A 22280-nucleotide genomic window follows, 5' to 3' on the forward strand; every position below is an offset into this window, starting at 1 on the left:
TGCTGAACTGTCTGCCCAGGCAGAGTTCGGGGTGTACAGGTGTGGTTAGGCAGGTTGGATGTGTGAAGAAGAGTGGGGGATAACTGATGGGGCAAAACCAGGGTCTGCATGGCCTCTATTACTAGCATCAAACCTTACTGTGGAAGGCCCAGATGGTTGACTGAGAATGGGAGTCACTGCGGAAGGTGTTGTACAGAGATTATGAAAATGCTTTGAGCTTCTCAAATAGAAGACATTATAGGAGTGATAGGTGTTCCTTATTTTTAGTAGCTAGGTGTCAATGAGGTTCCTGTACTGCTTTCTATAAATGTTCATTGAAACTGAAATGTTTTCATTTATTTTTTTTTATGAGTCTGTTACCATAAACTTCACTGTGGAGCCTAAACTTTGGAGCCTGACTTAAATACATTCTCCATAACAGAAGTTTGTTGTTTTGAAAACTGCAGAGCATGCTCAACATTTCTGGTTCCATTTGCAGACAGCAATTATCACCTATGACTACCTCACCTCTCTGCGGAGTGTCCCATACGGATCAGAGGAGTATGACTTCCTCAAATCCCAGGTAAGGGATAGCACTGGACTGTATTGCTTGGAAACTGAGGCACAGGTGTGTTGCCAAAGCAATTGCTGTAAAGAAAACTATTAAACTGTCAGCTCAATAACCCAATATGCCTTCTGCCAAATTGTTAACAGCAAACTGGGCAGCATATTAGATAAGATTCTTGCAGGACCTGCGTTGTCCAACAGAGGAGGTCTCTTGTCAAGAGCAGCCACATGCAACCAGTGCTCACTTATGCCTGTTAGAGATTCAAATGTTTGGTGTATGGGTTAAGATGCATTTGGGCTCTGTCACCAGTTCTCTGCTGCCCAGACTGGTTGTGTGGAGGTCGGCTCCTGAGAGGGGCCTAGCAGTGGCTTCTTAGTTGCTTATTGGTTGGTAATGGCCATAACATGCAGACTGAAGGATTTAAGTAAAAAGAGTGTGTTGGAGAGGAAATATTAAGGATGAATCAGGCTTGCAGATCTTTGAAGAAATAAGAATTGGGCAAAGAAATGTACATCTTGTTGCATTGTTGTTTTGATATCAGAAATTAACATGAATAGAAAAAGCATTTCTAGTGAGAAGGAAGGTAAGAACCTCTATTGCTCCTCTCAGTTTTGTGCTGCACCTTTCATCCCAACCTACAGCCCTACAATACCTTGAGCTGTCAGTGCTACAGAGTTCTAATTGAGTGCACGTGGTGTAGCCAGGGTCTCGCTGCTATTCCAGCTCATGGCCTCTTTGGAGTGGTAAATATGGCTTGTGCCAAATTAGGCCAGTCTGCATAGTATGTGTGAAGTAAGATCTTTAACATAATTTTTCTTAGTGCATGAAGGAATTAGGTCACTGGTGTGATTGTTATGCATGGGATGGTGCTCTCCTGGGACTCTCAAACTGGAAGGACTCTAGAGCTGGAATCAGCAGTGGACTGCAGCATGCTTTAGTATTCCTCTGGCAGAAAACTGAAGATGGGTGTGTTGGAGTCTGGAGCTTCACTTTCCGTATGCTCATGTCTCTGCCATGTGCCTTTGAAACCTGGCTTGCAGAAGGGCAGCTTTTAACTGTCTTGAGCAACACCCAGGTTATGGAGTTGTAAGTGCTGTGGACAGCTCGCCATTTGACAGAAGTTTGCAACAGCCCTTGAAAATTCCTGACCCTTTGCTGTGTCTATGGCTTCATTAACCTCTGTTATGCAGGTTTTGACGGTTTGTCAATTCACGTCTCTGGCCACCAGAGAGGGCCCTGTTTACTTGGCAGCCAAGACTGGCTGAGTCAGCCTCCTCGTGTGGCAGAGCCAGTGGCAAGCACAGCTTGTCAGCACGGCACAAGAGGACTCTGTGGGATGGTCAGCACTAGCCTTTGGCTGCATGAAGGGGAATGAGCTGGGAGACAGAAGGAAGTAGGCACAGGCATAGCATGAGTTGGTAAAATTTGTTGGCATGTGGACGCCTGTCCTACTGTTGGCAGGTGTTATGGAGGGCAAATACTGAGCCTGAGAGTGACAGTCCTTGTGGGTTCCTCAGCAACATCCTTATAGAGTTTGTGCTAGGAAAGCATCAGCTTGGCAGGAGAGAATTTTTTGAGCTTGGGCAATTACATGTCAAATCCTTTATCTCAGTGCAGCTCTAAGTGGATGGCAACCAAGTCGTTACCATCTTGAAGCTCTTTTAACACTCTGTGGGAGCTGATTTTTGTTGATCTTGAACTAGCTTAGAATTATTTGTAGTAACTTACTCCATTGGAGCTGGTACTAAAGATTAGGCACTGGATGGAGCCAAAAGGATGCAAAGGCCCCTCCCAAGTGTTGTGTGTGAAGGATGCTTATCCAGATGTTTCTTCTACTATCCTCTGTCCTGGATAGATCTCTGATGCTCTCAGCTGTTCATGGTATTCTCTTTGCTTTCTGTCCTTGCAGTGAGGCCATTTTAACTTCCTCTTCATATGCTGAGAGTGTGACATTTTCTCTAAAGCATGTGTATGAATTGTTATGTATGTATGAATTTCCAGCTTCACTTTTGGTGCTGTGTCTAGAAGAGAGATTCTGTGAGGCAGGGATTTGGTGACCCTGGGTTTGTGGTTAGTGCCAGCAGGTCTGGGTGCAGCTGCTGTGCCTCTGTCTCTGGCGAGAGAGTGCAGCAGTATGTGTGTCTGGGGTGGACTTGCAGCTGTGAGTGGAAAAACACATTTGTATTCGTCTTCTCCTGGTACTCAGCATACTGATGGGTGCTCCTCCAGTGCAAACAATGCTTATTTCGCTCTCCAGAGATTCCTAGTTAGCCACTGAACTGGAGTCTCTAAATTACCCATGGCCTCAGATGAGAGCTGGAAAGCCTCAGTGGCAGCACCAGTCTTTGAGCCTGTTGGGGCCAAACAGGGACATAGTCATTAGGAAACAATTAAATGCAAAGCAGATCAAGAAAGAAATGGGTTCCCCAGGGGCTTTTAGCCAGGTTCCTGCTTAGCTCCAAGGAATTATATTAAATCTTACTCTATTTTTCTGTCCCTCATGGACCACTTTTGATACTAATGCTCTCAGCCCCTCAGTTCTCAGCACCCTTTTATGGCCAGCAGATTTGGAGTATTTTACTACTTCGCAGGGTAGGAAGCAACAGCTGGGAATTCACTATGTCCCTGGGGTTGGTTTGCCTATCTCCGGCTCTCCCTTCAGGAGATACAAGAATCCACCTTCCTGAAGGCACTCGCAGCCCTTCCCCAGAAACAGCCAAGAGAAAAAAATGTCTCTTTTCCATTCCCGCCCCTGCCTGTAGCAGGGATAAATCTGCTTAAGTGATCAGAATTTATGTCCATCCCAGTGGCTGCTTCATCTCGTCACTGATGGCTGGACCACATGGGTAACTTATTCTTTCTCCTGAGTTAAGGATCCTTTCCTGGGGTGTCTGCCCTATTTCTGCATATGGTAATGCCAGTGTAGTGATGTCAAGGCCAATGGCAGAGCAGCCATGTTTAGCCCCAAGATATTGGATGTCTGTAAGTGTAGTGTCAGGAGCATTAGGAGAGATACGAGCTTTCTTTACTTCATGTCTGCTTCATTAAATGATTCTGGCCCTGTTTGCACATGGAAGCTTGGGCATTTTTTCCTGTTTCTGCCCCTGCTTGTACTGGGTCAGAGGAGGAAGGAGGGCAGCCTCCTCAGTGCTGTTTCCTTACCTACTGCTTTTTCAACAAACTTTTTTATTCTGTAGAAGGCTTCATTTCTCTGACATTGTTCTGCCTCCTTGAGTGTTGGTCTCCTCAGTCTCAAGTCAGCCTATCCTATGACATTTTCAGTGTGCCTCTCATTGCATTACCTGGATGTCTTGGTTAACACTTCCTATATTGCTTGCATCAATTTCTATTGGTCTTGTGGTCACTCCAGAGGTGTCTCACTATGTGCAGTCTGTTTAGGGACTGGCATCAAAGGGCTTCTGAGTTGTCAGTTTTGTAAGGGGATTGCAATGTGTTGGTCATCTTGCAGATTTTAGCACAAGGGGCCACAGTTAAAAATCTTCAGCAAGGCTTTTTTTTGTTGTTGCTGTTTTCCTCTGTAAGAGGAAATGTTACTGCTGTGAATGTGGGTAAAGGTTGAGGTTTTTTTAATGGAGTGAATATAGCAAGCAGAGAAAGGATCTCTGGTCAAGAAGTCCTGGGAGACAGTGGGAATCCATTCTTGGATTGACTTTGTTGGCTACAGAATTGCTTTGTCAGGGAAAGCCATTTGGGAAGGTTAATTAACTTTCCTTCTTTTGAGAACAGAATTAGGATGTTCTTCTCTTTCAAACTTCTGGTTATTCGGCTGTCAGTATCTGGGCAAATATTTGGAAGGCATAACCTTGTGCCATCATTATACAGAATACAATTTATTGCTCCTTGGATTCTATTCCTGGCATTTATTGTGTTTAGTTCTCATGGTGGGGTGGATGTTTTCAAAACGAGTTGTATCTCACAGTGAAATTGCCCAGCTGAAGGATCCTGGAAAGAAAATGAGTGGGTGTATGTGTGAGTGTGTTTTTTGAAAATAACCTACAATATCTGAATAGTTCAGACCAACAAAGTAGCTTATGTCTTTAGACTTTCCTCATGATTCAGCAATACTATATGCCTTAAATAATAGGAAGTCATATCCTAAAATAGTTTCTTCATTATGGAGGTGGACTGAAATCCCCAGGAGCTCTCTGGGCATTCCTTCAAAAAGGCAACTGTGAATGCAGACTGTGGGTTATTGTACACCACAGCTAGTGTGTGTGATGGTGGCTCTCTTTGCTTGTGGTTCAAGCTGTGGTGACCTGGAGTGAGAAGCAGCAGATGAATTTCCCTATGAGATACAGAATAGCCATTAGGTGGCAGTGACTTTCTGTCACCAAGCTAAATGGGAACCAGTAATAGAGAAGTGAAGAGCTTCACAACCTGTCCACAGCCCCTGAGTTGATCATGTTTGGTTGCCCTATTATGTGCTCCCCAGGATGTCTCTTAATCTAAAAGGCATGGTTGACTCTAATGCAGTCTAAAAAAGCTACTAGCAGGGCCAGCTGGTGGCTTGATGACTCTACATTTGAGCGCTGCTGTCTAGCAAACTTCCTGCCAACACATAAAGCATGAAAGCTTTGCACTGAAAACACACAGCAAGCTGTAAAATAAATCTTTTAATTATAAGACACTTCCTTTTCCTCCTTCTGCTTTCTAGAGTGGTGTCAGCTGAACATTTTGGCTATAACATCTCTAGGTTTTAATTTTGTAGCATTAGGAAGGTCCTTTTTTTTTTTTTGGTTTTTGCCTATGAATCAGGGATGTTCTTCAGTCCTCTGCAGTGAGTTATTCAGAGAAATGGGCCATCTCACTGTGACATTTTTGAACAAGGAAGAAGGAAAGAAGTGAGGGGAAAGAGGTAGTTACTCATTTATTGCACTTTTTTTCCCGTTTGTGCACCCTCGTCCCTGAAATGCTTCACTCCAGGAGCACCACTGTGAGGTGTCAAGGACACCGCTTGCCTAAATGGTTCTGCATCTCTTGTATCTCCCCAGCAGGAGTGGAACTGTGTACTTTGGGAGCATTTAGCCTTCTCTCCTCCAGGTGGGGCTATCCCTTTTCATTTGAAGCCATTAAGACCTCATTACTTGGCTTCCTTATAACTGCTGAAGGGGTACAGAATAGCCAGAGGAGTATCTGAAGAACATCTCAAGTATTAGGAAGGTCCTTTTTTTTTTTTTGGATTTTTGCCTATGAATCAGGATGTTCTTCAGTCCTCTGCAGTGAGTTATTCAGAGAAATGGGCCATCTCACTGTGACATTTTTGAACAAGGAAGAAGGAAAGAAGTGAGGGGAAAGAGGTAGTTACTCATTTATTGCACTTTTTTTCCCGTTTGTGCACCCTCGTCCCTGAAATGCTTCACTCCAGGAGCACCACTGTGAGGTGTCAAGGACACCGCTTGCCTAAATGGTTCTGCATCTCTTGTATCTCCCCAGCAGGAGTGGAACTGTGTACTTTGGGAGCATTTAGCCTTCTCTCCTCCAGGTGGGGCTATCCCTTTTCATTTGAAGCCATTAAGACCTCATTACTTGGCTTCCTTATAACTGCTGAAGGGGTACAGAATAGCCAGAGGAGTATCTGAAGAACATCTCAAGTGGTACGGTGAGGAAACCATTAAGAAGCCCTTAAAGGATGTAGGCTGTAAGGAGCCTGCCCCATGAGGAGCACTATGAAAAGAGCAAATGAAAAATGAAGAAATAATATTTTTCTATTTAGTGTTTGAACTATGCCTTGAGTCCCAATCTGAAATGAACACTCACCAGTGCGAAGTCAAGAGATATAGCAAGAGATGGTATCTCCTCTGATGAGCTCACAGTGGAGATTTATTTGCCTAGTATTTTACCCTTGATGTGAACAGTGCAAGTAGATATGAATATGGCATTTCCCAGAGGGTTAAAGGTCTGTATAAAGAGGGATGGACACAAAAAAAGCAGAAATTGCTTTGGATATCTCTGGAAGTAACTTAAGGCTGGTCCCACTGATGTTGGATCAGGCCCAAAAGACTGGATAGCCTTGAGCTAGTGGCCAGTTCATGTAATCATAGAATCATAGAATGGTTTGGGTTGGAAGGCACTTAAAAAGATAATCTAATTCCACCCCTCCTGCCATTGACAGTGACACCTCCCACTAGATCAGGTTCTTCAAAGCCCCATCCAACCTGCCCTTGAACATTTCCAGGGAGGGGGCATCCACAACCTCCCTGGGCAACCTGTTTCAATGTCTCACCACCCTCACAGTGAAGAATTTCCTCCTAATGTCTAACCTAAATCTACCCTGTTCCAGTTTAAAGCCATTACTCCTTATCCTCTCACTACACATCCTTGTAGAAAGTCCCTCCCCAGCTTTCCTGTAGCCCCTTTCAGGTACTGGAAGGCCTCTATAAGGTCTCCCTGGAGCCTTCTCTTCTCCAGGCTGAACAGCCCCAACTGGCTCAGCCTGTCTTAATAAGAGGGGTGCTCCAGCCCTCTGGTCATCTTTGTGCCCCTCCTCTGAACTCATTCCAAGAGCTCTATGTCCTTCCTTTGTTGAGGGTTCCAGAAGTGGACACAGTACTCCAGGTGGCATCTCAAAAGAGTAGAGTAGAGAGGAAAAATCACCTCCCTCAACCTACACTTCTTTTGATGCAGCCCAGGATGCAGTTGGTGTTCTGGGCTGCAAGTGCATGTTGCTGGCTCATGTTGAGCTTTTCATTGACCAACACTCCCAGGTCCTTCTCCTCAAGGTTGTTCTCAATCTATTCTTTGTCCAACCTGTATTTGTTCTTGGGATTGCCTCAACCCATGTTGATATGACTTGGTTGTTGGAGACCACCTGTAAAATCAGTAGAGCTGACAGGTAATCAGTACTTTATCTATTTTAAGAATAGGAAGACAGCTGGCTTGAGAATTGATCTTATCTGAGCCTAGGAAAAATAAATACTTTCAAAATTAATTTGGGGATAGAGACATATCAGTACTTGCAATAGCAAACTGGGCTTCTCAAATGTTTCGTCCTTTGAGTCCTTAACAAGACCCATGTTGTGGATTCTGTTCCCTTTTCTAAGGTTACTGTAGTCGACTTGCAATGAAACATCAACTTTAAGGACCCCAAATTAGGAGCACAGAGATGTAAAAACAGGAGTGAAAAGGCTAGTACAGCATGCAGAGGATATTTCATGTATCAGGCAAGGCTGGAATTTCAGAGCAGGATGGGAATACTGTAGATTTGTGCTGCTAAACCAGTGACCTTATCACATTCCCCCCAAAGTGTACCTGATAAAAGAATGTGCTGAAGGGTAGCATATAATTATCTTGCCTGTCAAGGGCCTTCATTGAATTTGTGAAATCAGTATAGAGGGGCTTGCTGTGGTGGGTGGTGTCTTTCAAACACTTCCTGGACTTTTTGGCAACACTGAAGGCATCTTCATGGGTTCCAGGCAAAGCCTTTTACCTGTGTGAGGGCGACCCTGTTTGCAGACTTCAGGGAAAGGTGTCTCTGGAAGGAGCTCTGCTATCTTCCTCCATCTGGTTCCCTGGGGGCCAGGCAGGACTCTGCCAGGAGGAGGAAGCCCTGAGGACTTGGAAAAAAAGGAAACTATGTGTTTCTCTTGAGTTGGACCACTTGCTAATTTAATGTAGGATCAAACTCAAATGTTCAGTGCCAGGTTTGCAAGCTACCCCTTACTTTATTTACTGGAGTGTTTAAGTACCCTGCCTAGAAATCTGCTGATGTGAGCATGTCTGCATTTTTGTACATCTGGACAAGCAGAGCTGTCTGCCTGTAGACATGTGCCTCAGTGTTCAGGTGTGAGTTCTTCTGTTGAAGGTAGCCACTTTGGAGACAAAGGTTGAAAGATGTCTTGGAGGATTGAATCCAAGACGGTAATCTGATTCCCTGCTAGCCTAGTTAAGCCTACTTTTGGTCCCATAGAGCTGTTTTGGAGGTTTTTTTTGTTGTTTTGTTTTTGTTTTTTTTTTTGTTTTTGACTTGAGAGTCCTGTCTCAGTGGCTGCAGATTCTGCTGATAGTGCACCATTCAGAGCAGCTTGCTTCTCCTTCTGCAGCAGCATCATTTTGGCAGGTCTGACACCAGTAACAACTTGTTTTTGTCAGTGTACTGAGCTGTTGTGACTTGGAAGCGGCCCACAGGAGCAGATAAACATAGTGACAAGAGTCATCTTAATACAGACTCCATTCTGTTCCCAGCTCCACTTTAACAATGAATCTACATGTGAGTTTGCACATACAAGCACATGCACAGTGCCTTATGAAATGCCTCCTGCTGAGCCTGAATCTGTTTACTGCCTTGCTAGTTTTGCTGAGTTTAGAGGTAAATCCACTAAAAAGGTCACTAGCAGAATTGCTTTTCAAAAAAAACCCAGCTCCTAAAATGTCTTTGCTGCCCCTGCAGTCTCTGTTTGAAAATGTACTTGTTTTGAGTTGCCTGTGAGCTCTTTAACTGTGCAGCTGTTTGTTATTGTAGGGTTGCTCAGAACTTGAGTTGGTTTTTACAGGATTGCTGAAGGGCAGCAGGCTTGGCACTCTTTTTTGTTTCTCCTATGACTGCTGTGTAAAGGCTTTCCTCACTCAGGCTCTTTTCCTTCGCATTAACAGTCAGACAGCACAGCTGGGCATTTCCAGAGCCCAGCAGGAGCTGTTTCATCTCTGCAGTGCCCTGGTATCCTCTGCTCTGTCTCTTCCTTTTCAGAACAGCTTCCCTGCTTCTAGTTCTTGCAGTAAGCTGAGCGTTTGGCTGTGGTGGTCTGCCAACATACAGAATGGTGATCCTTGACTGGGGGGAGCACTGCTATCATGGAATGACAGTTCCTGAGCAATGGGGAGTGACAGACAGCAAGGCTGTTAGCTGGAACCACACTTTCCCTGCTCTGAGCACCTAGTTGTACCAGGCTGTATGCTTGAGGAAAAGAACTGTCTGGTGCGTGTGAAGGGCTCCCAAGGGCCATACCAACTTCTGCCTCCCTGACTGGCAGACTTAGATCTGCTGCAACTTTCCTCGACCTCTACTGGCCCTAAGGCTGCAGGCTTGGGGCTGCATCTGTGCCAGCAGTGAAGGTGATATTTGATTCTTTTAAACACGTTTTGATTTTAGGGTAGCAGAGGTGGAAGCAGCTTCACGCATGCACCTCTCCTGGTATATCCCCATCTGAAGATTTGCAGCTTCCCACACTAGCCCTGCAGAGCTGACCTCTCTGTTCACTTCTGCTGCTGTCCTGTGCCAGACCTGATCCTGTGTCAGCTTCCTGCTCTCCTGGTTCTCCTGCATCCTGCCCCAGCTCTGTCCTTACCTCTACTCTGACACCTTCTTGGCCCCTGCCGTGCTGCTGGCAGATTGGATACAGATTTACCCTACCTGTATCTCACATGGTAAAGATTTGCTACCATGTTAATTTTTTACAGGCCTGGGCACTGGGAGTTTTCATTGCCAGCCCAGACAGGAGAGCTTTCCCAGGCTGCAGCTTCACACACCTGTGACAACAACTGCAGCCAAGCCAGCAGGTTTCCCGTTTCCTGTCCCTTTCTGGAATAGGATTCCCAGAGCTGGCAGAGCTTGGTCCTCACCTGGAGAAATGAGGTCCACACTGTTTGTGTCTCAGCTTCATTCCTGGAAATCTCTCTCCAGGAACAGTCAGGCACAGTAACACGCTGGCATCCAATGAGCTCACAGTCCGCAGGACTCTTCCATTTACAAACAGCCTAGAAAAACATAACATAATTCGTATTGAAAGATGAGTGCAGGGACGTGATTTTTATTTGAAGGATAATAAATATCAAGAAGTAAGCTCTCTTTGCAAAATCTTTGAAATGGTGGGACATACATGTAGCTAATGAAGGAATGTTCCTTTAGTGCAGTTCATGGCGTGTACTTATTGGACATACCTGTAATAAATTAAAGCAGAAGCAATGTATAGATAAGACCACTTCCCCATACAAACCCATCCCCGTGGCAGATGCCCCTTCTTCCACCAGCATTGCTCAACAAATTTCATCTCAAGAGGGGAAATGGAATCTCAATTGCAACACACCTAGTACTTAACTGCACTGTACTTCTGATGTGCAGTGCTGTCACCCACCAGCAGTGGGAGTGGAAAAGCCACTGCATTTTGTTGATGGTTAAACATTTGTTTTTTTCATCATTTTGACACCAGAGGAAATTGCCATTCCTGAAATATTCTCTCGGTACCATTACAAAGTAATTGTTAGAGAAAAGTTAATTATGAAGAATCTTGTAATGACAAATAAATAGGCCTACAGAGGAGATTTCTTTTCCTTCTTTCAGGCAACTGATTAGTAAAATCTGCCCCACCCAAAGCTCCAGCTGCCCATCAGGGGACCCCTCCTCTCCTCCCCATCCCCTGCTCCACCCACAGCAACAACACTGAGGAAAAGGAGCAACAGCAGCATTTCAAACCCCCATCACTCTCTTGCAGTTTATTCCTTTGCATTGAAATAAGGGGGTTAAACTTGGGTACCAGAACCAGGGCTGTGTCATACCACAGGGAAGAACAACTCTGAAGACATACTAAGTAATGATATAATTAAATTACAATTGCATCCATCCTTCTCTGGTTTGGTAGGTTTCTTGGTAGGGGGGGAAGGGCCTCAGGGGTGGCTCTGCTAAGGAGCAGAGAAGCTCCCCCTGCCCCAAAACCCACCAAGGAGCCATCAGAGGTACAAGAGATACACCTCTGTGATTAACATACAAGAGATAACACCCAGAAGAGAAGCAATCATGTGGGGGGAAAGAGCTGTGCTGGCGGAGCAGAGCCATGCTGGGGAAGCAGAGCTGTGCTGGTGGTTGGTCAGGAAGAAGGGGACTTCTGCTTGGGCCCCTTCTTCCTCACCAACCACCAGCACCCCTTTCCTTCCCCAGCACCCCTCTCCTCTCCCCACCTGCTCCTCTGCTTCAGTGTTCTCATTTCATTCTTATGTTCATCACTGAGGTGCATCTACTGCCCCTCTAATGGATGTTGGCCAGGTATGGAGCAGGGGAAGCTTCTCACCTTCTTACCAGAGCCACTCTTGGGGCCCTTCCCCCACTACCAAAAAACCCCACCAAACCAAACCAGAGCATCCCACCCCTTGCCTCTGCAAATCACACACAAAAGCATCATTAGCAAAATCCACATTCAGCACAAAAGTTTTTACAAGCTTCACTCACACCACAAAAAAAACCAAAATAAAACCCACATACAAATCAAGCCAGCAGCTCCATGCCACACAGAAAAGGATCATTTACACACAATCCACCCCTTGCCTATTTACTACAATATTAACAACGAAAAGCCCCCATAATCATACTTCAGTTCATATTTTGCCCAATACCTCTCCTTATTTATATTCTAGTTTCTATTCCATTTGGCTAGCCAATCATGTTCTGGTTCTTCAGGGAGAAAAAGAAGATGTACCACCTTTGGAAGGAAGGGTGAGCAACTCAAGATGAGTACAGGGAGCTCATGAGGACATACAGGGAAAATTAGGCAAAAGCCCAGCTGGAGCTCAATATGGCCACTACCATAAAGGACAATAAAAAAAGGTTTTACAAACGTATCAACAGCAAAAAGAGAACGAGGGAGAATCTCCACCCCTTATTGGGTGAGGGGTGGAACATGGCAGCCATAGATGAAGAATCCTGTATAACAGGGGAGGTCCCAGGTGACTGGAGGCTTGCCAGCATGATTCCTATCTACAAGAAGGGCCCAAAGAAGTATCCTGGGAATTACAGGCCTGTCAGCCTGACCTCAATACCAGGGAAAATAATGGAGAGGCTCATCTTTAATGCACTCACATGTTGAGTACAGGACAGCCATGGAATCAGGCACAGCCAGCATGGGTACAGGGAAGGCAGGTCCTGTGTGACTAACCTGGTCTCCTTCTATGATCAGGTGACCTGCCTGATAGATGAGGGAAGAACTGTGAATGTTGTCTATCTGGACTTTGGAAAGAAAGGCCTTTGACACCATGTCCCACAGCATTCTCCTAGCAAAGCTGGTGGCTCATGGCATAGACAGGTACACTCAGCTGGGTAAAAAACTGGCTGCCTGAACCCAGAGAGTTGTAGTGAATGGGGTTGGATGCAGCTGGTGGCAGGTCACCAGTGATGTCCCCCAGGGCTCAGTTTTAGGTCCAGTCTTGGTCAATATCTTTATTAATGATCTAGATGAGGGGATGGAGTGCTTCCTAAGTAAGTTTGCAGATGACACTAAGCCAAGAGGAAGTGTCGATTTGCTTGAGGGTAGGAAGGCTCTGCAGAGAGACCTGGACAAGGCCAATTGTTTGAGGTTTGGTGAGGCCAAGTACTGGGTCCTGCACTTTGGTCACAACAACCCCATGCAAAGCTACATGCTTGGGGATGAGTGGCTGGAAAGCTCTATAGTAGAGAAGGACGTGGGGGTGCTGGTTGACAACCAACTTAACATGAGCCAGCAGTGTGCCCAGGTGGCCAAGAAGGCCAATGGCATTCTGGCCTGTATCAGGAATAGTGTGGCCACCTGGAGTAGAGAGGTGATTATGCCCTTGTACTGAGCACTGGTGAGGCCTCACCTCGAGCACTGTGTGCAGTTCTGGGCCTCTCACTACAAGAAGGATGTAGAGTTGCTGGAGCTTGTCCAGAGGAGAGTTACCAAGCTGGTGAAGGGTCTGGAAAAAAAGTCCTATGAGAAGAGGCTGAGGGAGCTGGGATTGTTTAGTTTGAAGAGGAGGTTGAGGGGAGACCTCATTGCTCTCTACAACTACCTGAAAGGAGGTTGTAGGAAGTCAGGGGTTGGCCTCTTCTCTCAAATGAATAATGACAAGAGGAAATGGCCTGAAGCTGCACCAGGGGAGGTTTAGACTGGATAAGAATTAGAAGTAATTTCTTTACTAAAAGAGAGATTAGACAGTGGAACAGACTGCCCAGGGAGGTGGTGGAGCCACCATCCCTGGAAGTATTTAAAAGAAATACAGATACAGTGCTTAGCAACATGATTTGAGCACTGAAAAACAGGTTATAGGTGGAGGATTTAGGTTATGGTTGGACTTGATGATCTTCAAGGTCCCTTCCAACCAGGATGATTCTATGGTCCTGAAGAGAGAACTAATGGCCATTACGAAAACAACGTTACTGGGGACGGGGAGGCAAAGTCTATGAAAAGTAGACTTGCAAAGCATCCAGAACAGCAAGCTCAGGAAAGCAAATTGGCAATGTGTTCAATATATTTTATGATGGAAAAGGGGATGAAGAGCAAGGAGATTGCATAATTTAATTATTTTTTTAAAAAAACAATCAGACACTAGTATATTATGAAGCAGAGAAAGAAAGGCCAAATTATTAGGGAAAAGAATTAAAGCAAAATAAAAACAAGGCAACAGTTTGAACCAGAAAGGGACTAAATAGGAGTAGATAGGATAGCAAGGTCCACCTCGAGTAAAAGGATTGTCAGTGCTAGATATAGAGAAGGTCCATGATGAACAGTTGATATTTCTCAACATGGTTTTCACACTGTTATTTTTTGTAACAGCAACTGTAATACACATTTTCCTTAATTTAAGTGCACAGATAAGCATTGCATACACACCTAATTAGAGGTATGTATTTCAGTACCCTTTAACGAATGATCAAAAGAAACTTAAATCACGTTATCTCTATGTCATTCTTATGAAAGATGTCTCACAAATATCAGTCCAGGCAGAAAAATTTGTGAAAGTCCATTGAGAAAGCATAAATCACTTCTGAAAACTTATTATCCAGTCAGAAGTTTACCCTGATACTCTCCATTATGGCCCAGTGTTTGATCCCTGTTCTTTTGTCTGAGTAATTACTTCAATAAGCAACTCCATTCAGCTGGTTAGAATCCCATTTAACTATGCTCCCAACTTCTCTGTGGGCCTAACTGCTTACCACTGGTAGCAGAGGATTTAGTATTTGTGCTGACATGTCAAGTAGGCATTTGACTGCTTAACTTTTGCCTTCTTACACACTGTGAAATAAATATAAGAAAAAGTTTAACATGATAAAGACATCGGCCAAGAAGTCAAGCACACAAGATCAATGAAAGTATTCAAGTTCTCTCAAAAAAGAGGGTTTATTTTAAAGATGAATTAAGCAATAATGAAATTGACCTTCAACAAAAAATTGAAATTGTATTCAAGCAGCTTAGCTAGAAAGATATTGTCAGACTATTAAGCTAACTCTAACTTATAAAGAAAATAATGGGGAAAGGAAGCATGAAAGTCATGTGTAAAATGCCATTTTATCAACTTTTAATCAACTAAGGCTAGCAAAACATATCTCCATCTAAACTAGGTCTTAAGAATAATCCACCTTGGAAAAAAAAAAAAAAATCTGAAAAAGAAAAAAAATTGTCGAAAACCTGAATAAACAAAAGCAAATGCTCAAATACCATCATCTGGAAAAAAAACATATCACAGCCTAAATTGTAGTCAGAGAACCTACAAGTCCATTTTCCTTCTCAGAATTACACCAAATGAACTACAACTCTAAGTCTTCCCTAAAATGACATGAGAGGATCTCCAGGTCTGATGCCAAACACACATCATGGATTCCTTCATTCCTAATAGAAAACTATTGAACAAATCACCTTTTGTCATTGCTAACACCACTGAATCAGAGGTTTAGGCTGCCATGCCAAGAAAATCCAAAACACAAAATCTAACCTGCCTTTGGCTTGTTATTACTGCACAAGATGCTCTCAGGCAACATCTACAAATCCGGCCCTACACTTCTGTTCTCATGTCACTAATGAAGAAAAAAATCTGATGCTGTTTTAGGCAGAGAAAAAGACTCTTCTTACCGGTACTTGGTGCTCTGATCCACATGGCTGCTGCTTCTTGAGTGTCCAACACATAGCCTCCAGGACCTCTTGTTGAGAAGATATTACCTCTCCGAACTCTCTTTTTGCCATGTATGGAAGCTTCCCCCCTCTCCTGAGCAGTTTAATCAGGTGTGTTAATCACCTCACCTGCCCTGGCACCTGGGAAAAGCCCGATTACTAATAGCATCTGGGCTCACAAGCAGGCTTGTGAAACTGGTACCAGGGAGGTAAGAAAACAGTTCTGATTAAAAACACAAATCATCTGAGTTGTTGAATAAATTACAGCTTCTTCATGTCTTAGCAACTGACACAGAGATCACTGACAAGAAAACCACAAGTAATTCTAAAAGGCAAGGAGGGTAAAAAGGTAGAGTGAAGGTTATACATGACTAGCTTTTGGAAATCTTTTTTTTTGTTATTTTGCAGGTATATATTTTTTGGTTCCATTAGAGTTACGTGTGAAGTAATCCTCATTATAAACTTCTTGAATTCAATTACATTTTTCCATTCAACTTAGAGAGTCCCTATGAGAATTTACTTTCTTCAGCATCTCAGAGTTGGATAGGTGTGTTCCTGGAGATGCTGATTAGAATTTACTGTGGTCAGCAGCAATCAAAGCTTCTTAATGTTCATTTTGTTGTAGTTACTTTTTGCTTTCTAAGAAAAAAAGGTGAGGAAGATTTTGTGAGACTGAAGACAATACTAATGGAGATAATAAAAATTCATGATCTACTATGTCTATTAATCTCACAAAATATTATTGATTATGTGGTTTTTCTGTATGAAAACATATATTGGACCTTTATTTTCTCAGAAAATAATCCCTTTTATTAATAAACAACCATAAATTAGAAAAAAATACACACACTTTGGCACAAACCAGCCTCAGAAAGGGGTAAAGAATAACTACAAGTACATTAAAAATAATTCCCTTTTCCACTCTTGCCATTTGGCATTCTTTTGAAACATATATTGGCCTCTCTTAGAGTAAAATTTGGACTTGATGAATCACCGATGAGGTAACTGTTAAGTCCTGTTTCTGCTTCCCTTTGGTGATAATTCTTGCAGCTTGTGTTTTGTTGTCACTCAGTGGAGGAGAGGCCATAGTCCTGTACAGCAGTTAGGGAATAGCAGGGGCAGTTATGTACGTGCTAGTGCAGTCACACCATTTACAGATGTTTAAACTTCCCATAGATGGAACATTTAACTTCTGTTATGGCTTCAAAAAAGGGAACTAGAGCCAGTAGGTAAAAGTAGACTGAAAGGCAACAGCTATCTGCCTGTCCTATAAGCAGAAGAGTATCTCAGACTGAGGAAATGAGACTAACAAACATTGTGGGAGATAAAGACAACAGAAAACCAAACCTCTTTAAAAAAAAAAAAAAAGATATTCTGGAAATGTAATGTGGACTTGCAGAGCCAAACAGATAACTAAGTGTCTAGTCCTCAATTCTCTTATGTGTCTTAGGAAATGGTCCTCTCTGTCAAGGCTTTTGTAGTGAAAAAAATACTAGAAATTCTATCAGAAAAGTTCTCAAGATGCATGTTTTTAGAAGCTACTTTAAAACAAGAATTCCTGGTTGTAGAAAAATAGTTAATTTTCCAAGAGCTTCTATCTTGCTGTTATTTAGTGCCTTGAGAATATTATTATACTTCCACATATTCTTAATCCCTGTATCTTCTCTGATTTGGATTTACAAGGTTGAAATGGAAGGCATTTACAAACTTGGTCTCATGTCAGCTGAAAAGTCTGAAGAGAAGATTTGATCATATCACATGAAGATAGTCTAACAAATAAGGAGAATGACAAAAAAAAAGCATTTTCTGGTGTCAATCATTCTTTTATTTTGAAATATTACTTACCTATTAACATAATGAACTAGGTGAAAAGCAAAATTTCAAACGCCACCTCATACCTAAGAAATCAGATTTTAATTTAAAAGATAGATAATGGGAAATTTATCTGATTCTTGTTTTTTAGGTTTGGTTTTTTGTTGTTTTTTTTTTTTTTTCATAAAATCAGAGCCAAAGTCAAGATTCTGCAAATAATCTTGATTTATTTTCATTGAAGGACTATGGTAATAATAATACAAATGGACAGTTACATTTCTATATGTATTTGAATATTATTTTTTTTCCTGAAAGTAGATGCTATATTTTGTGAAGGTAAGCATTTTTCTCTACAAGATCTGAGCGAACTGCTCTGTTGAAAAGCACTGTACCAACAGCTGTGGAAAGCATAATTCACCATTTAATTAGTACACAGAACTCAAGTAATGACATTTTTGGGGTTCCCTGTACACTCTTCTACTAGACAGTCTTAGCTCTGCTCTGGAATAACTATCTTTATCTCAAGAATATTGGTTTATCTATATATAAGCATCAAGTTATACGTAAGTTATTTATATCCTTTTCCCCCAACGGGAAGGAAATATAAGTTAACAGGGAATAGAGCTTTCAACTAAGTTTGAAGGGGGAAGGGGGTAAAATCAGGCCTCTTAGAGGTAAGCCTGGGTGTGGCATGCCAATGTTTGTGGAATGGTGTGCTAGTGAGGTCCTTCGGCCCCTGGAATTGTTTTAGTTTGGAGGAGGCTGAGGGGAGACCTCATCTCTCTCTGCAACTACCTGAAGGGAGATTGTAGGGAGGTGGGGGCTGGTCTCTTCTCCCAAGTAGCAAGTGATAGGGCAAGAGGAAATGGCCTCAAGTTGTATCAGGGGAGGTTTAGATTGGATATTAGGCAAAATTTCTTTACTGAAAGGGTTGTCAGGCACTGTAACAGGGAAGGGTAGGGTCACCATCCCTAAAGGTATTTAAAAGATGTGTAGCTGTGGTGCTTAGGGACATAGTTTAGTGGTGGACTTGGGAGTGTTAGGTTAATGGTTGAGCTTCATGATCTTTTAGGTCTTTTCCGACTAAAATGGTTCTATGATTCTATCATTCTGTCATTCTACATTTTAATCTATTTGCACTTTGCTAATGAAACCCAAAGCTCCTTTGGGAAGATCCTGTGCCATAAATGTTGCCTGATCATTACCAAGAGAGGTGTTTGGTTGGTGAGTGTTAATTCACTGTGGAGCGTTTCTCTTGAGTACTGATTTCAGGTTGGAACAAATTTGTATCTAACCCTCAGACTAGGAAAAAAAAAGTCACTGTGGTAGATGATAAGAACATGCAATGCTTGGCTGAAATGATTATCTGTGATCTGGTTGGGAAGATGGGGAAATCAGTCACTATGTGACAAGTTCTGGGACATTGTTTGGTAGTCCCAGAAGGTATTTAATTGCTTTAAACTTCTTGCGTAACAACATGAAATAAAATCCTGCTCTGACGTTTAAAATGTTTACTCTGTGAAAAATCTTCTGAGTTTAATCTTCTTTGGATATTTATGATCTGTTGAGAATTAAACCTTTGCAGAAGGTTTGTGAAACATGAACATCTACATAAGCAAATGTACATACTTGGATATGTGCACCTGCATATTCTGCATTTAAGTCTTGAGGAAAAAAAAATAATTGGCTCAGAATTGCACAACTGAATTTAACTACTTGAAGTAATTAGGGTAGTGTGTGTGGCTTGTGGAAGAGCCACGAGGGTGACTTTTTTGGTATGAAATCATAACTACTCTTAAGCTCCTAGCTCATGAAAAGATAAAGGGTATAAACTGGCTCCCTTGTTTCAGTGGTCTCCTGGGACTATGGACTGAAGCACTGTGTTGAGCTGGAGATGCAGATGCTCCACAGTATCATAATGGTTCCAAAAGGACTTCCCGAATAGTGTTGTGTTATCAGCACACCAGCTGCTTTGGAGATTTTATCCAGCTGTGAACAAGGGGGCACGCTTTGCTCCACAGTTGCTCCCATAGAATGGCATATGAGTGGGCAAATAGCATATAGTTCTATGTAGTATTTGTGTAATTCTTGCACAGAGAGATTGCCTTTGGGGCAATCTCCTTTTGGAAATGCTTTAAGTCTAGCATTTTGCATACTTTACATCTATCTTCTCTCCTTTTCCACTTGTGGAGGTGTGTGTGGTGTTAATCAGTAGTAACATCTGGGAAAAGAATCACAGTTTTAAAAGGTTTTCTTTTACTAGTTCTTATGAGAAGTTTTCAGCTTTTTTGGTGGCATACTGTGTAAAAGATGTTGTGTGTACAGCACATGGAATAGTAGCAGAAGATAAACTGGCCTGGGAAAAAAAAAATAGCAGATTTGGGACACCTAGAAATACTAACATCATTTTGAGCTAAGTTACTAATACATACTTTGTAGCAGACAAAAATTGTACTGTAGCAATTTTCTGTCATTCAAACATATATCTGAGAACACCTGCTATTCTAATTCCAGCTTTATATTCCAAGTTAATAGAATCCAATATATGTTACAATTTGTTCTCACTTTCCATATATAGACTTCAGTTTCAATTTACATAAACCATACACAGTGGAGTGGGGTTTTTTTTCTGCTTCTTTTGTTTATCATTCTTTAGATTTTCTTGTACTAGGCAACACTTCAAGATTTGCTGTCTTTCTGAGGCATGCTGAATGAGAAGATGTATTCCCCAAATTTATTCTTTCAGTTAATTGTGTTAATTGCCTTGCTCTGTAAATAAATCCAGCAAACCTAATCCAGAACATTACGTTTTATGTTAAAGATTATGATAGTTAAGTGAACTGGCAAGCATATAGAGCCTGTTTGTTCCATGCTTGGTGGTACTTGTACTGCCATGTTGTTGTAGGTTATCTGTCTTTGGACAACAAATCAAATAATCATAAAAGTTTGTTTAGCCCGTGTTGTGCTTCTGCTTTCTTTGATCCAGCAATCTATGTAGTGCTTGGCAGGCTGGGAGCCTGAAGTTAGAGAATGTCTTTCTATAAAGGACAGATGGGTAAAATTATTTGAAAGTTGGTACTGCTGCATTTTTCCATTTTCCTGCTATTCCTGATTGTTTGTGAACTGTACTTTCCTACTGTTTCTACTAATCTTTGTTTATGCAAGTATTATTGACAAGATTAATAACAACCAAGTGAGATACAAGTTTTAATTTGATTTTTTGTTTCTGCATCATGATTTTGTAATTGTCACATGGAGTAGTAAAATATTGCTTTGCTAGCTAAAAAAACCAAACCAAACAACTTTTTATCATCTTGTGTTTTTAAAGTAGGCATAATTAAATCATTGCTAATCAAGAAAACAAATTAAAAGTTCTTTCACTAAAATACTTAATTTACAATGTTAACATTTACAATGTTAATTTGCAAAAACCCGGGGGATGACGGGGACTGATCCTGTGGTGGGTGCTTAATTTGATGCTTCTAGTGCGTACAGCAGAAAGTTCACAAGTTACTTATTCTGATTATTTAAAGATGCCTGTAATTCCTCCTTAGAGCCTGAGTACTCTTTTCAGTTCAAAATACTATTTTTAATAATTTTAATAATTTAATAATACTGTTGTTTCCCAGGTCTGTGAAATACATTTCCTTTTGAGTTTACTAAGCTGTAATAATTTAGTTTTATTCATATATGATGGAGCTATCAAGTATTTCACTTTAATTTTCATTCAGGAAAGCATTCCTGGCTGTGGTGCTCTTCAAAGCATACACAGCAGTAAACTCATGTTTAAGTTCCACAGAATCAGTATACAAATGCAAGGACTGTCCTGAGTACAGGGACTTATTATTTGTATATTTGAACCACTGAAGAACTACTCAATGACACTGACATAAGGGAAAACAGTGGTCTCTCAATAATTATTTATAGTAAACCTCCAGATTTATAATCTTCAGATATTCTATGGTTGAACTAAAGATACTTACAATAAGGCAATTCAGTAGCTACATCATAATAAAGTTTTCATAGAATCATTTGGATTGCAAAAGACCTTTAAAATCAATGAGTCCAACTCTTAACCTAACACTGTGAAGTCCCCCACTAATCCATGTCCCTAAGTACCACATCTCCGTGTCTTTTAAATACTTCGAGGGATGGTGAACCAACCACTTCCCTGGGCAGCCTGTTGCGGTACCTGACAACCCTTCCAGTGAAGAAATCTTTCCCAATACCAATCTAAACCTTCCCTGCTGCACTTGAGACCATTTTCTCTTGTCCTGTCACTTGTTACCTGGGAGAAGAGAATGACGTGCAGGTCTCTATAACCTCCTTTCAGGTAGTTGTACAGAGCAATAAGGTCTCCCCTCAGCCTCTTTTTCTCCAGACTAAACAGCCCCTCTTCCCTCAGATGCTCCTCCTCCAATGTCCCAAGTCCTTGCAATGGCAGATTATTTAGTAAGCACTGAAGATATATGGATACAGGTTGAACCCCAGCAGAAGGGGAGACAGGTGTAATCGGAATGTGGGAGCTGGATACACCAAATAGGTTCTTTGAAGATTTAATGATGCTGGGACCATCAGTGTACCCTGTTTGGATTCTGTCTCTCGCCGTGGCCAATCAATAGGGTAATTTTTAGCCTTGATTCCTTGAGCAAGAGTGTTTAAAGCCCTTTAGACATTTTGTTACCTGTAATGTACTTGTGAGTCTGAAAATGGGGGATAGCAATCCTGAATTTTGTGAAGAGCTTTGTAAAAGCACTTTTAGAGGTGAAAAGGTACATATAAAATCAGGTATGGTTGTTTAATCATGTCTAAAGCCTTTCTGAGTTACGTTAAGAATGTATCCTCTAACAGTGAGTGCCATTGGTTAATGCTGTACTGTGCAAAATGGGATGTAAAAAAACCTTGAAAAAAGGCTGTTGCTTTCTGGAATGCCCTATTACTTGCTGTTTTGTGAGAGCTAGAAATAGGAATGAGAGATTTTCTTTTAATTGTTTTGTATAACTCTTCTCTCTTACGCATCAACTCTCTCTAATCTAAACATTCCCCTAACACTTCAGATCTCTTTTTTCTATTGA

The 22280-nt window shown here is 42.0% G+C and overlaps 1 protein-coding gene across 2 annotated transcripts in view; it reads left to right on the forward strand.

The window, feature by feature from the left end:
- Nucleotides 1-22280, forward strand: part of ADCK1 (aarF domain containing kinase 1) — an 83731-nt gene that overhangs the window by 4467 nt on the left and 56984 nt on the right. For both annotated transcript variants that reach the window (XM_009993908.1, XM_009993909.1), the window contains exon 2: nucleotides 479-562. In XM_009993908.1, the coding sequence (XP_009992210.1) occupies nucleotides 479-562 (84 nt within the window). The remainder of the gene's footprint in view (nucleotides 1-478; nucleotides 563-22280) is intronic.

This window comes from Chaetura pelagica, unplaced genomic scaffold (assembly GCF_000747805.2).
Source record: "Chaetura pelagica isolate M959 unplaced genomic scaffold, ChaPel_1.0 scaffold11, whole genome shotgun sequence".
NCBI lineage: Eukaryota > Metazoa > Chordata > Aves > Apodiformes > Apodidae > Chaetura > Chaetura pelagica.